The sequence below is a fragment of the Budorcas taxicolor genome, chromosome 15 (genome assembly GCF_023091745.1).
Source record: "Budorcas taxicolor isolate Tak-1 chromosome 15, Takin1.1, whole genome shotgun sequence".
Taxonomy (NCBI): Eukaryota; Metazoa; Chordata; class Mammalia; order Artiodactyla; family Bovidae; genus Budorcas; species Budorcas taxicolor.
The window spans coordinates 59,943,071-59,959,736 of NC_068924.1; the positions used below are offsets into that span (position 1 = coordinate 59,943,071).

A 16,666-nucleotide genomic window follows, 5' to 3' on the forward strand; every position below is an offset into this window, starting at 1 on the left:
AGTTGCTTTCTGTAAATATTTGAAATGTAAATTAAATTAAATGAGTCTGTAGATGACCTGGTTTGTGATGATTGTTGTAGTTTTTTAAGGCTATAATTCAAAATAATATATCAATCAAAATGGCAATAGTTTAATTAAATCTTTTATGATGTAATACACATAAAATTTTAGCAATGACAATACGGCTACTCATATGATGACTTTCTATCCTGTTATGAAATTAATACAATAAAGTTACTAGGAATGAGGAATAAAACAGTGGCTAAGAACATTGTCTATAGCCAAGTGGATATGGGTTCAAATCCCATCTCTCCCATTAACTAGCTATATGGCTGGACACATCCTGAAACCTCTCTTGAGCCACAGTGGCTACATATTTATGGATCAGGTTATTATGACAATAAGTAGATCAGTCTATCACATTGTTACAAGAATAAATAAGCACTTAGAATAGCAGTTGGCATATGCTAAGTATTCAACAAATGACAGCTCTTACATGTCATCAAATTTAGTACATCAAATTTAGTACATACAAAACTGAACTGAACCACCACTCAAGGTGTGAAATACCTTGGTTAATCATGACGTTATAGTTATGTTATTAGAAAGAGGATTTTTAAAATCTCAAATCCATTCAAGTTCAAGCCTCTAAATCAGTAAACCTAAGAAATTAGGGGTTTACAGACTCCCTTAATATTTTCTACCTTTTATTTAGTCTTCACTGAAAGTTGCATATATTGATAAATCTTTTATCATTGTTTCTAAACTATTCCACCCCATTTAAAGATTCCTTTCTAAGATATCCAGTCAAAATAATAAGCCCCATTTGAAAGGCTAAAAATATGGAATAATCATTAAGATGAGTACATGAATGGTCAGGCATAACAATATAGAGGCTAAGAGGAACACTTAAGGTGTGAATAGACCTGCCTTAAATTGCCATTAACAGCTGGAAGCCTCAGCCAAATAACTTATTCTCTCTATACCTAAATTTCCTTATCAGTAAAACAGAGATTAATACCTCTGTTTTACATACTGTAATGGAGCAGGACCCTATGGGGTCTTCCTGTGATAGACTCTTCCCCTCCATATCCTCTGTTTCAGTTCTCTGAAGTACCTAGATAATAGTATCTGGAACACATTTCCTGACTTGTTTTGTGGATGATAAACCCCCATCAAATGGAAGATATTAGTTTCCTGATGACCATGAGGAGGTAGTTCCCAGTCCTACCGGAGCCAGAGAATCGAAAATATGACACCACCCTGTTACTTCACTATCAACCAAATCAAAGAATTGTGTGCAAACTGATCACATATTTGCAATTTCCCTCCCTCACCTGGCCTTTAACAATGTTTTCCTGAAACCTATCAGAAGGTTTAAGCATTAGCTGTCCCGGACTCCTTGCTTGGTGCCCTGCATTAATACTGCACTTTGTTTTGCCACAACTTCCGTGGTGGCTCAGACGGTAAGGCATCTGCCTACAATGCGGGAGACCTGGGTTCAGTCCCTGAGTTGGGAAGATCCCCTGGAGAAGGAAACGGCAACCCACTCCAGTATTCTTGCCTGGAAAATCCCATAGATGGAGGAGCCTGGTAGGCTACAGTCCTTGGGGTCACAAAGAGTCGGACACGACTGAATGACTTCACTTTCTTTCTTTTCTTTCTTTCTTGCTTTGCCACAACCCAGTGTCAGCAGGTGGGCTTTACTGCATCTAGGCAAGTGGACCCAAGTTTGGTTTGGTAACGGTTCCTCATAGGTTACTGGAAAATATGGCACACAAAGCACTTAAGCAAAGTCAGCATATGTTATTAATTACCAAATACTGTCTTTCCTTTTCATATATTACCTGCTAGTCACTACCTGCTTCTGTGTCTTTCCCCAAATTTGACTACTTCTGATTCTCTCTTTCCTTGGCCACTTCTAAGGAAGTTCACACATTTATATCATTTTATTCTTTTCAATTATATATGCTTCTTTCAGACTATTTTCTCATTAATGTTTTCCCTAGTATTCTATTTTTTCCCAATTTCCACAACTCGTATCATGCACATTATTTCTTTATCTTTTGCAGTGATGTTATTTCATAAGATCAACATTAATAAGAGCAAAACAACGTTATGCCTTTTTTAAAGCTGTGATAATATAATGTACTGATTCTCTTATATTTGGAAAATATGCAAACCTAACCAAGACAACCTAAGATTCAAAGCAGTCAATAGGCCAAGTTCAATACCATGTTCTAATTTTGCCCAACAACTCCTTCCAAAATAGGAGGAAAGTAATTGCTCTAAGTACTAACTGTTTATTCAAGATAACTTTGTTAAGGAACAGAAAGAGGAGAGAAACAGAAATTATACCTATTGTGGTAAATTGTGGGGGTGGAGAAAAGAATACACATAAATCCTGTGGCTTTAAAAAAAAAAAAAAGAAGAAAAAGAAGGCTGGGAAAGTCGCTGTATCCTGAGACACAAACCCTGAGGAACCCTAAGAAAACGGCCCTAGGAAATTTCTTATTAAATAAGATCCAAAATATATTTACCAGTTGATTTCTATTGACTAAAAAATCACACATCTAAATACAAATTTCATTAAAAATTCTTTTCTACCCCTATTTGTTTTCAGAACATTTTCACAACTCTACCTATTGAGTATTGACTATATTCCTGAAATTTAAAGTCATCTCATTTCATTCTAACAACTCAAACAAGTACTGTGGTAAATTAACTGTGTTTAACAGCTTCATTGTTTATTTGTCTCACATTGCCTAATACAGTATTGTATTCTTTTCTCCTAAGTTTCATAATCAGACTACACTGCTTCAAGGAAGATACAACAGAAAACATTAGGAAAATCCCCAAACTACCCAAAGCCCCGAGCCCTCCAAAAAAAAAAAAAAAATCCAGGTTGGGGAAACTATCGGGAAGTAGGTGAATTAGCACTTTGGTTCCTATAGTGACCCATGAGGACCAGCATGAGACAAACACAAAAACCCCATATAGGTTTTGGAAATCTGAGGGCAGGAGGAAACTGTGCCTCCTTGAATAGAACCCAGGATAATGACAAACCCCAGCACTATCTCAAGAGTAGAGTAAAAATGGCTGCTGAATGAACCTACAGAGATGACCAACGACAACCTCATAGAACAGTAATTTAATTCCTCAGCTCTCCGCTGTTTTACATGAAAATTTCAAAGACTATTCCTAACGGACTTATATCCTGGTGACCCAGATAGAAAGTGGCCTGGATGTGTAGCTGAAGCCTTGTGATTGTGTTGGGGAGCATAAGAGAGTTGAGAACTTTATGTACAACTGGAAAGCAAACACTGGAGGAGGAGGTCCTGGAACACAGGTTTTCATATAGTTTCAGGACACCCCCATACTATAGAACAGTAAGATACTAAGCTTGTTATTTTGTTTGTGCCCTATCTTACTTGAAACAACAAAATCAAAGGATTTGAGGGATAAATACTTTAGAGAGACAATATATTGAAGGGGCAATTTTTAGCAAGAAAAAAATATTACCCTCCTATTGAACCCTGAGGCAGGAATACATAATTTAAGAATATAAGATAGCTTTTAATTGAAATAAAGTTACATTGCACACTTTAAACTTACACGGTGTTATTAATATGTGCCAACTATGTCCCAATAAAGATGAAAAAACTTGGTAAAAAAGAAATTAAAATCTTTTTTCATGCAATTGACATTTCTATATACCATTAGAATATTTAAACTTAGGTATTATCTTGAACTTCACTGAGTATAAGAACTATATTACTCCTTTAAGAGTACGTCAATCAATAGTTAATTTCAAACAAGTGTCTATTGAAATTACAGTTTATAAAGTCATTTTGTGCTTGACAACACCAAGCCCTAGAAAAATAATAATAATAAACCTCAGTTTTCCAATTAAATGAAGAAGACCGAAGAAATAGTATCCATTTTCCAATCAAGGATGATTTTCAATCAGTTAGCAAAATAATAGATGTTAGTTTTATTCTAGTGATGGAATTATATCAATTTGTTAAATTATCACTACTTAAGACCATCTGTCATGCACTTAGCCCTAGGTCTAACCCAATATTCTTCTTGTGGAACACAGAAAGGATTGTCTATGAGTGTGCCCTTCTTTAAGACCTTTTGATATTTTCACAATTGAGTATATATGCTCTGTACTGCCTTATCCTAATTATGTTATTTCAGAATATTTCCATGAGATCCCAGGACAGTAACCCTTTTAAGTATACTAATATTAATAGACAATATCATACATCAGTCTTCAATGAAATACACATAAATGTCACCTCTCTTTATCAAATGTGACCTGAAAACAACGTGCTTAAAGCCAAAGGGCTTTTGAGATATTTCAATAATCTTCAAGAAATCAAATCTTACATGAAACTGAAGGAAAACATCGAATGTCATTGAGCAATAAAGCTCCATTCTGTCAGTGCCCTACCTCTGAGCAGAAGCCTTAGGATGTTTCTCTTCCAGTTTCTTCACCAGGGCCACTGTCAGCTGCCCTGTCTCCCCAAGAGAACCTTCTGGCATTAAGTGGGTGTCTGAAGGCTCTGGCAGCTGCTTTAAATCAGGAATACTGGCACTTTTTTGCAGAACCTAATAAATGAAATATAGGAATTATGTAGCTAATTTTCGCTGAGTGGAAATGTCTAAACTATATATGCCAAAAAATTTAACAGTGCACATTTCATGGTTCCTTCAGCCTTCTTCATCCAGCACATAAACCTTTGGTATGTGGCCAGAACAAAAGGCAGTCCTAAGAAAAGATAGTGTGTCACCATTTATTTAACAAAAAGAGTGCTTATATAAATATACACATAGATGTTTACATAAATATAAGTATATAAATAGATGTTTATGTAATGGATATGATTTTAAATATTAAAAACACTAATTTGTGAATTCATTCTTTCCTCCTGAAAACAACCCAAACATTTTTCCTCTTTTCAAAATATCTTTCAGAGATCTAGCTCTGTCTTGCCTCTGGCTCACTACACTGACCTCTTCTGCTAAGCTGCTGCCATGCTCCTGATGAGCTGTGGTCCAGGCACCGTGGTGAAGGTGATACTCTGTCTGGGTCACATCTACTTGCACATTTAGCTCCTCTAGGTAGGTCAGAACAAACTGAGGATAAGCCTGTAGGGAAGGGAAAAAACAAAACAGTACTACCAGCCTTGTAAGCAACAGCCAAAAATCTATACAACTGGAATGATGGCAGGATAAATTAGATTAATAGCAAAAAAGTCTGGTTAATAAGTTTTGTACTTTATTGTCGATTTCAGATCAAAATCAAGACAAATAACTTTCATACAAAGATTTCTAATTTGTTGTTTGATTTGATCAAGTTTAACTCAGTTGCTAAATACTAAAGCCATCCTATATATTGACAATAATGGCTAACATTTACTGAGTTATTTCTACATAAAAGGTAAATGTATTGTGTACATGTAATTTGCAGTTGCTCTATTTGGGGGGAGTATTCAATTCTGCTCTGGATAACAACAAGACAAATAGGATGGGCTTCATTAGCCACAAGAACCAAAGATAAGTAAGTTAATAACCTGAGAAGTGTCAGACAGAAAGTAATTAGAGCATGTCTATGAACATAGATTGGAGAAGGCAGTGGCACCCCACTTGAGTACTCTTGCCTGGAAAATCCCATGGACAGAGGAGCCTGGTAGGCTGCAGTCCATGGGATAGCGAAGAGTCGGACACAACTGAGTGACTTCACTTTCACTTTTCACTTTCATGCATTGGAGAAGGAAATGGCAACCCACTCCAGTGTTCTTGCCTGGAGAATCCTAGGGATGTGGGAGCCTGGTGGGCTGCTGTCCACTGGGTCACACAGTTGGACACGGCTGAAGCGACTTAGCAGCTTAGCAGCAGCATGAATATAGATAGAAAAGGGTAAAAGACAAAATAGATTTACTAAATAACAAGCAAAACAACATCTATTTACTATAGACTAGATGTAAATTAAGCATGAGACACACAGTCGTGAGATCTTTAACTGACCACCCATTGCTGACTCTCATTTTGGATCCTCTGCTGGATAAAATCCACAGCTGCCCATAGGCCACCTGGGGAGCACAGCTATTGACCAAGTGTATCTGCCACCAGCTGTCTCCCAGATCAAGTGTGTGTCAGTGTCTCACCTACATTTCATCTGTTAGGCCCAATTTCAACTCTGGTCCTGGTAACTGCATCAACAGCAGGGAAGGGTGATGCCACACTGAGAGAGGATGCGTCTATATCAGAGATTCAGGTAATGTGGCCCTTCAACCCACCTGTACTTGATGCATATTAACCTAGCCCATCTCTTTTTCCATACAGTGTACTTGGTGTTTTAAATGGATTAAATAAACTGTAATCTGCACATCTTCTGTTCCATGAACTCAAGAACAGCCTATCAAGGCATATACTTGAAGTCTACTAGTACATCAAAGTAATTTCTCACATAATAACATATTTACATTTTAATCCTTGAAACAACCCTTTGAAAGGTGTGACTATTGTTCCCATTATAAAGACAAGGAAGCCAAAATAGGGAGGGTAAAGCAACTTGTTCCTCCAGCTTGTTTACTACTTCATAAAGCTTAGATATGCTGCCTAAAGTATTATATAAACTTCTTTTTTAAACTGCGGAACTCAACTTTTAACAAAAAATATGAGGAAGCATTCATTTGATAATTAAAGAGTACTAAGGTCCTTATATTATTCTAATAAAAGCAATATTAAATAACTTTGAACTTTATTACAAAATCTATAACTAAATATGAATGCTCTAAATTAGGTTGTGGTAATGAAACCAAAACCCTATGTATATACTGAAAAATATTGAACGGTACACTTCAATTCTGTGGTATGTTAATTATATTTCAATAAAGCTATTTTTAATGTAAGAGATTCAATTAAAAATAGAAATACAGAGTATATCTCAAGAATAAGCAGATTAAAAAAGAGGGAGGTTTTTGGAAAAAGTCAGGAAGAAAGGTAAAAACAATATGAATTAAAAATATAGTAAATAGAAATTTTTATTGAATTAACAAATGACTATGAAAATTTTAAATATGCATTTGAGAGGAAGATACTGTTTCTCATTAGCATATTTTTCAAATATTAATTGTTATCATGTGCATTTATGCTTTTATTACAAAATACATTTTAAAAGGCTGGTGTATACTAATCAGATAATCTTGAAAAAAATTTTTGAATCATTGTGCTGTATCACTTCAGTCATGTCCAACTCTTTGCGACCCCGTGGACCATAGCTTGCCAAGGCTCCTTTGACCATAGCATTCTCCAGGCAAGAATACTGAAGTGGGTTGCCATGTACTTCTCCAGGGGATCTTCTAGACCCAGAGACTGAATTGGATTCACTTAGGTCTCCTGCACCTGCAGGTAGCTTCTTTTACCACTAGTGCTACCTGGAAAGTTCTTTGAATCACTAAGCTAACACAAAACATTACAAACTCCATTTGTACGGAGTTGTACAAATTCTGTTTGCTGTAAGTGGAATTACTAAATCCAAAGAACATGTATTCTTTTACAGATTTTGATAAATATTGCCAAATAGTTCCTTAGAAATAATGTACTGGTCTCCTACATGGCCCCCCATGTTCCCTGCCTCTTAATATTCAGACCCTTGTATAGTCCCCTTTTTTATCTAAAAAAAAATAGGATTCTCATTTTATCTTGAAGCTGTGTCATATTTATTTCATTATATTATTTGGTCTTGTGTCAGTTCTTACTGTCTTAGAAATGTCCAAGACAATTCAACTGAAGTAAATATGACACAAAAAGGGAAATACATTATTTTACATCTTTCCTATAGTAAAGCACCAAAGCCAAAATTCAGTAACAAAGAGCACAATATTATCAATAAGAGAGAAACATGAGTAGTAGGACATGATATTACATATGTTTCAACCCCTTGTATCATGATGGTAGTTGCATCCTCTAATAGAGGTAAAAACATTTTATGTAAGCTTACTTCTGAGATATATTTCCCTCTTATTGGAAAGAAGATGTATCTGGAACACGGGAAAACTCATATATCCAATGAAATGGGTAAAGAAGGGCCCAAAAGGTAGAGCCATGATGTGTCTAACTAACATAGTAGTTGTTGTTGTTCAGTAACTCAGCTGTGTTCAACTCTGCAACCCCACGGACTGCAGCACACCAGGCTTCCCTGTCCTTCACCATCTCCTGGAGATTGCTCAGACTCATGTCCATTGAGTCCATGAGGCCATCCAACCATCTTGTCCTCTGTCATCCCCTTCTCCTGATTGATTCCTTGGGTTAAGTAGCTGTAAGTGGAATTACTAAGTCCAAAGAACATGTATTCTTTTACAGATTTTGATAAATATTGCCAAATAGTTCCTTAGAAATAATGTACTAGCCTCCTACATGGCTCCCCATGTTCCCTACCTCCTAATATTCAGACCCTTGTGTAGTCCCCTCCCACATTGTAACAGAATAAGTCTATGTGACCAAAGAAGATGGCAGAAGTGGTGTTATGTTACGTCTGAGATTAGATTATGACAAACAGCACAGCTTCCATTTTGCTCTCTTCCTCTTTTGGATCACTAGCTAATGCTTGAACAGCACTACAGAGAAGCCCACGTGCCAAGGAACTGAAGCCTCTGGACAAATATAAGTGTGCTAAGAGGCAGATTTTCCAGCCTAGTCAACCCTTAAATGATTGCAACCTCCATTGACACCTTGACTTAAGCTTCATGAGAGAGACTCTGAGTTAGAACTACCCAATTAAACAATTCCCAGATCACCCCACAGAAGCTGGGAGATAATAAATCTTTGTTGTTTTAAATTACTATATTTGGGGGTAATTTGTTACACAGCAATAGATAATACCAATAAAATAAAATTTTTTAAAACCCAAATATAAAAAAAGGAATGAGTGTGCTTGTCTTCCCACATCTTTATCAACATTGGCTATTCCTAGCTTTATATCTCCTCATTAATTAATAGGGAAAAAATACTATCTCATTGCTTATATTTATTTAATTCCTAGTGAAACTGATCTCCTTTATTTGGCTTGACTCTTCTAATTTTTCTTTTGTCATATACTTACTTTTCATGTCCTTTGCTTATTTTTCTACTGAAGTACTTACCCTTTCCTATTGTAATATCACCTCATGGCAAATAGAAGTGGAAAAAGAGGAAATAGTGACAGGTTTTGTTTTCTTGGGCTCCAAAATCACTGCAGACAGTAACTACAGCCATGAGATTAAAAGATTCTGGTTCTTAGAAGGAAAGCTATGACAAACCTAGACATCATATTAAAAAGCAGAGACATCACTTTGCCTGTAAAGGCCCATAGAGTGAAGGCTACTGTTTTTCCAGTAGCGGTGTACAGATGTGAGAGTTGGACCTGAAAGAAGGCTGAGCATCAAAAATTTATGCTTTCAAATAACGGTGCCAGAGAAGACTCAAGAGCTCCTTGGACTACAAGGAGATCAAACCAATCAATCCTAAAGGAAACCAACCCTAAATATACATTGAAAGGACCGATGCTGAAGCTGAAGTTCAGCCACCTGTCATGAACAGCCAGCTCATGGGAAAAGACTCCAATTCTGGGAAAGACTGAGGGCAATAGAAGGGAACGACAGAGGATGAGATGGTTAGATGGCATCTCTAATTCAATGGACATGAATTTGGGCAAACTCTTGGAGACAGTGAAGGACAGAGAAGCCTGTTGTGCTGCAATCCATGGGGTCACAAAGTGTCAGTCATAACTTAGAGACTGAAGAGTGCTATATCAAGTTTCAGTTCAGTTCAGTTCAGTTCAGTCGCTCAGTCGTGTCTGACTCTTTGCGACCCCATGAATCGCAGCACGCCAGCCCTCCCTGTCCATCACCAACTCCCAGAGTTCACTCAAACTCATGTCCATCGAGTCGGTGATGCCATCCAGCCATCTCATCCTCTGTCATCCCTTTTTCCTCCTGCCCCCAATCCCTCCCAGCATCAGTCTTTTACAATGAGTGAACTCTTCGCATGAGGTGGCCAAAGTACTGGAGTTTCAGCTTTAACATCATTCCTTCCAAAGAACACCCAGGACTGATCTCCTTTAGAATGGACTGGTTGGATCTCCTTGCAGTCCAAGGGACTCTCAAGAGTCTTCTCCAACACAACAGTTCATAAGCATCAATTCTTCGGCGCTCAGCTTTCTTCACAGTCCAACTCTCACATCCATACATGACTACTGGAAAAACCATAGCCTTGACTAGATGGACCTTTCTTGGCAAAGTAATGTCTCTGCTTTTGAATATGCTGTCTAGGTTGGTCATAACTTTCCTTCCAAGGAGTAAGCATCTTTTAATTTCATGGCTGCAGTAACCATCTGCAGTGATTTTGGACCCCAAAAAATAAAGTCTGACACTGTTTCCCCTGTTTCCCCATCTATTTTCCATGAAGTGATGGGACCAGATGCCATGATCTCAGTTTTCTGAATGTTGAGCTTTAAGTTTATTATATATTAAATGTATTATCTCATTCTCTAATATTTATATTGTGAAGATTTTTCCCTATTTGTCTTATTTCCCTGTTAATTTTTGCTAATGCATTTTAGATTTAGAAGGTTTTAAAATTTTTATGTACTCAAAGCTATTAGTCTTTTCCTTTATGGATTCCATCCTTTTTTGCATGTACATAAAGATGCCTATTCCCCACTACTCTGGGTTAGATATTTTAATGCATGCTTACTTCTAAATGTTTTATGGTTCCACGTTTAAGTTGAAATCTTTAATTTAGCTGAAACTGGTGACTTGTATAAAAAAGTAATTTATCTTTTTGCAAATGAATAGAGGGATGGTTAACTTTAAAAATAATGAAAAGAAAAAATTATCCAGGGAAGCACAACATAACAAAATGCAATACTGTATTTAAATTTGTTCATTATTACTATCACTAATAGTTACAAATGATCATCTAGCCAGAATTGATATGCCAGTATCTATCGATAGGCCAGAATCTGTGCCAAATACTCAAAATACTAGTATTAATGGCTGTATTTTGCAGACAAATACTCTGAAGCTTGGAAGGTTAAATGACTTGCCTAAGGCCACACTGCAAAGAAGTGCTGGAGCCAAGATTAGTTATTAATATCCTAATGCAGTAATTCTGTCTTAATGAATGGCAAGAGTTCCATTTATGATCCAGCTGCAGATAATTATCAAATTATCCTCCATTTTAGATTAACTAGATGGACATAGTTTTAGATATGACTAAATTTAGATCTAATCAAAATTTCTAAAACTCTAAAAGAATGAAATGCCTCATTAATAAACAGTTTTGCTCTATGAATCTAGAATAACTGTAATTTAAAAAAATAAGCAATTACGTTTGTGAATGGCACATTAAAAATTTTAGAATCAAAATTCGCTTTAAAATAATTTGTTTCAAATACAAAAGTATGCATTATTTGCTAGCTATCAATAGAAGTGTTGTGAAAAGTCAAAAAACTGTAAGTTGCAAGAAAAGGATGGGTAAAAAGGACAGCAGAGTAGAAGTGGATGTTTTCAGTACCTGAAATGTGAGACAGAAAAGCACACATTTAAACCTTGGTCTTACTTTTCCATCTGTTGGTGGGAAGGGCAATACTTATAAGGGACAGAACTACGTTCCTAAGCAATAGGAGTCAGCTCTATTCAGATACACATCAGAATAAGGTCCTCATATGCATGTACAGACCAAGAAGCTGGAGGGATATTTTGGTAAAGTCTCAAAATTCCACATTTTTTTTTAACAAAGACATACAAGCTTTGGTCTTTCTGTGACTTCCTTTCTAATAACCTAGAACCTCATTCTGAGTGAGTAATGCAGTCAGAAACAAGATAAGAAGACAGGTGGGATGCATCTGAGAATGAAGTTAAAGGTAGTAATTACTAAAATGCTTTGACATTTGATGACTATGTCAAAATTCCTGCTTATGAACAAAACTATAGTCTTGGCTGAATTAGAGAATGTGGTTGAGATTTTACCTAGTGTGCCAACAACAAATAAGCAGTCAGGGCAATGTTGTTATGGTAATTTTTCAACTTAAATTCTATAAAACACTTCAAAATTCTGTAAAACACTTGCATCACTGCTGAAGTGATGCAAGTTGCTACAGAATAACAGCTCAATTTCTAGAACACTAGAGAGAGAAAAAGGTACTATGTTTATTAGTCAGGGTCCAACACAGAGACAGAAAGCACATAGTATTTTGACCAGGAACATCTAATATAAGCTATTAGGGACAAAGGACTAGAGTGACAGGAAATTTGTCTTGTTCAGTCACTAAGTCCACTCTGACTCTTTGAGTGCTCCATGGACTGCAGCATGTCAGGCTCCCCTGTCCTACACTATCTCCCAGAGTTTGTTCAAATTCATGTCTCTTAAGTTGGTGATGCTATCTAAGCATCTCATCCTCTGCCGTCCCCTTCTCCTCCTGCCGTCAGTCTTTCCCAGCATTAGGGCCTTCTCCAACAAGTTAGCTCTTCACATCAGGTGGCCAAAGTATTGGAGCTTCAGCTTCAACATCACTCCTTTCAATGCATATTCAGGGTTGGTTTCCTTTAGGATTGATTGGTTTGATCTTTTGGCAATCCAAGGGACTCTCAAGAGTCTTCTCCAGCATCACAATTCAAAGGTATCAATTCTTCGGCACTCAGCCTTCTTTATTGTCAAACTCTCACATTTGTACATGACTACCGGAAAAACCATAGCTTTGACTATATGGACCTTTGTCAGCAAAGTGATGTCTCTGCTTTTTAGTACACTATCTAGGTTTCTCATAGCTTTTCTTCCAAGGAGCAAGCGTCTTTGAATTTCACAGCTGCAGTCACTGTTTGCAGTGATTTTGGAGCCCAAGAAAATAAAATCTGTCACTGTTCCACTTTTTCCACTTCTATTTGCCATGAAGTGATGAAAGCTGAGAAGTTCAAGAGAACACTAAAGAATATATGAATAGCAGAGATAGCAAGCCCAGTACTCCTAGGCCTTAGACAGAATGCCCAAGGAAGATACCTGACCCAAGGCTGAGATCCAGACCACACTGAGGGTACAGTTGTAACTCACTAGATGTTGAAGTAGTCGCTGAGGCAGTGCACAGCCGGGTTCACTGTTAATATGCCTTTGGAGCACCAGAGGAAGCCATCTACAGGGAGGTACCTAATTGCTAACACCTCACTAAAAAGCCACTCACAGGGAATATGCTCAAGGAAACCATTCACAAGAAGGTGCCCACTGGTAATACTCTGCTGTGAAGCTGCCCAAGGCAGGTGCCACGAAATGAATTGTGGATTTGGCACTGTGAGGGAATAAACTGATAACTACCATGCTATGTCTTATAGATTGAATTATGCCTCTTGCAAAAAGTATGAAAGTATGTTGAAGTCCTAACCCTTGGTACCTGTAACTGTGGCAGATGTAATCAAATTAATATTAGGTCATTGGTATGGGTGCTAATCTAAAACGACTCGTGTCTTTATCAGCAGAGAGAAATTTGAACATGGACACACACAGAATTCAATGTCATGTGAAGATTCAGACGTGGAAGGAGATGGCCATGTACAGATGAAGGCAGAGATTGAAGTTAAGCTGCCACAAATCAAGAAATGTCTGGAACTATTCGAAGATGGAAGAGACAAGGGAGGATCTTTCCCTAGAGGATTTAGATGGAGTACAAGTTTGCCAAACAGCTTGATTTCAGACTTTTAGCCTCCAGAACTGTGAGAAAAAAAAATTCTGCTATTTTAAGCCACCAAGTTTATGGTACTTTCTATAGCACTACTGTAAAAATAATATACCATGTATTTTCAGTTTGATTCTTGACATTTCTGAAATCCTGATGGTGGGATTCTGAGGCAAACACTAACAGATACCATGTGATTAGTTTAATTTTGCCTCTCTTAAATCTTGATGATTAACATTCTATTTAGACTTGGAATCACAGAACCAGGAAGGAAATCTTGAGGACTCAAGGCAAATCTCATTTTACTAAAGCAAACTTTTAGAAATTGAAGCATAGTTGACTTACAATATTACATTAACTTCAGGTGTACAGCATTGTAATTATAAATACAATACACATACAGAAGAATACAAATATCATAAGTGTACATTCAATCGATTTGCACATAGTGAATACCTGTTTAACCAAACAACCAGGTCAAGAAAGGAAACAGCAACACATGGCCTCTTTCAGTCCCTAACATTCTTCAGCTATATCCACTCTCCTGACTTCTAACACAATGTTATGTTTTTCCTGGCATATATATTTATACATATATATATATATATATATATATATATATATATATATGTAATGGAATATTACTCAGCCATAAAAAAGAAGGAAATGCTGTCATTTGTGACAACATGGATGAACCTTGAGGGTATTATGCTAAGTGAAACAATTTAGACAGAGAAAGACAAATATCACATATTTTCACTAATACGTGTTATCTATAAAACAAAACCAGTGAACAAGCACGTGTGTGTGTGTGTGTGTGCGTGTGTGTATGCATGTGCTTATTTGTTCAGTCATGCCTAACTAGTCTTGACCCCATGGACTGTAGCCAGCCAGGCTCCTCTATCCATGGGGATTCTCTAGGCAAGAACACTGGAATGGGTTGCCATGCCCTCCTCCAGAGGATCTTCTCAACCCAGGGATTGAACCCAGGTCTCCCTCATTACAGGTGGATTCTTTACCATCTGAGCCACCAGGAAAGCCCAAAGAAGCATAACAAAGCATGAACAGCGTCATAGATACAGAGAATAGGTGATTGCCAGAGGGGAGGGTTGGGGAGGATGAGTGAAGTAAGTGAGGGAGAGTAAGAGATACAAATTTCCAATTACAAAATAAGTTATGGGAATGAAATGCACAGTGTGAGGAATGTGATCAATAATAATATGATGTCTTTGTATAGTGACGGATGGTAACTAGACTTATTGTGGTGATCATTTTGTAATGTATAGAAATATCAAATCACTATGTCATGCATCTGGAACTAACATACTGTTGTAGTAAACTAAACTTCAAAAACAAACAACTCATAGAATAAAAGATCAGACTTGCAGTTACCAGAAGTGAGGAGTGAGGAGGGGTACAAACTTCCAGTTATAAGATAAATAAGTACTAGGGATTTAATGCACAAAATAAGGGCTTCCTTGGTAGCTCAGCTAGTAAAGAATCCACCTGCAATTCAGGAGACCCTGGTTCAATTCCTGGGTCAGGAAGATTCGCCGGAGAAGGGATAGGCTACCCATGCCAGTATTCTTGGGCTTCCCTGGTGACTCAGATGGTAAAGAATCCACCTGCAATGAGGGAGACTTGGGTTCAATCCCTGGGTTGGGAAGATCTCCTGGAGAAGGGAATGACTACCCACTTCAGTATTCTGGCCTGGAGAATTCCATGGACTTTAGTCTATGGGGTCACAAAGAGTCAAACATGACTGAGCAACTTTCACTTTTACTTCATGATGAATACAATTAATGCTACTGCTTGTTATATATAATACTTGCTAATAGTATGGATCCTAAAATTTCTTATCACAAGGAAAAGTCTTTTTTTCTTTTATTTTGTATCTGTATGAAATGATGGATGTTTACTACTCTTATTGCAGTAATCATTCCATGATGTACAGAAGCCAAATCAGTATGCTCTATACCTTAAACTTATACAGTGCTGTATGTCTGGAGTTAGCTATGGGGTAATCATATTTCAATATATAATGGAACAAATAAATGCATTGTACACCTTGAACTTACACAATGTTACACATCAATTATAGCTCAATTTTAAAAAGTAATACATGCATTTTAAAAATAGAAGGAAATTGATGCCCCCAAATTCTAGGTTGTATCACAGCCATGAATTGAAGAAAATTATATTTGGCTTTGGAAAACTTGTTTTAAGTCAAGCAAAACTTCCGAGGAAAGTGTCAAGTCAAACTGAGTTAAACTTTAAATTTCTAGAAACAGAGTGAAATCATTTGTTCAGAAAAAGCATTTCTTGCTCTCAATAACTGAGTGCATTTTATAAGAATAAAAAAAAGAAAAAAATTTTGGAATAAAGCTGTGGTTTATAGTCCTTACCTTAGAATAAATACAACCATCAGTTCCAAACACCCACTTCTGAGAATCATCTCCTTTACGTCTGTAATGAAAATGTAATTTAGAGATTGACAACTTTTCTCCTCATTAACACGTTTGTAGGTTTCAAGTAGAAATATAATTTCCTCAGTCTGGCAGGACTGGACACATTCTAAGGATTCTCCCATGCCACTACCATCACTGCTACCTCGGCAGCTAAAGCCTTTCCTAAGACACCTAATTGCTTTAGTACCCAACGTTCTGTGGGGGTGTGTGAATGAGTGTGTATGTGTGTGTGCACGTGTGTGTATGACCAATGGCAACAGTGATTAAGGGTCTAGAGAATAAACAGAGTCAATAAGAATAGTATAGAAATTTCCATCCCCAAAAATGATCCTCCGTGAGACAGAAAGAAGGGGGCTTAATTAAATAAAAGGATTCAGAGGATGAGAAGAAAAAAAGACACTGTGGAAAATTAGGAACCTCAGGCACCTATTTCTCAAACAATTAGGACATTTTATTAAGGAACATCAGATTTTCTGAGCTA

At 37.0% G+C, this 16,666-nt stretch overlaps 1 protein-coding gene across 1 annotated transcript in view; it reads right to left on the minus strand.

Annotated features, from left to right (window-relative positions):
- Positions 1–16,666, minus strand: part of DCDC1 (doublecortin domain containing 1) — a 428,530-nt gene that overhangs the window by 167,527 nt on the left and 244,337 nt on the right. Inside the window, exons 16-18 of the mRNA XM_052652176.1 lie at positions 16,123–16,183; positions 5,023–5,157; positions 4,460–4,617 (exon numbers count right to left, since the gene is read on the minus strand). Of these exons, the coding sequence (XP_052508136.1) occupies positions 4,460–4,617; positions 5,023–5,157; positions 16,123–16,183 (354 nt within the window). The remainder of the gene's footprint in view (positions 1–4,459; positions 4,618–5,022; positions 5,158–16,122; positions 16,184–16,666) is intronic.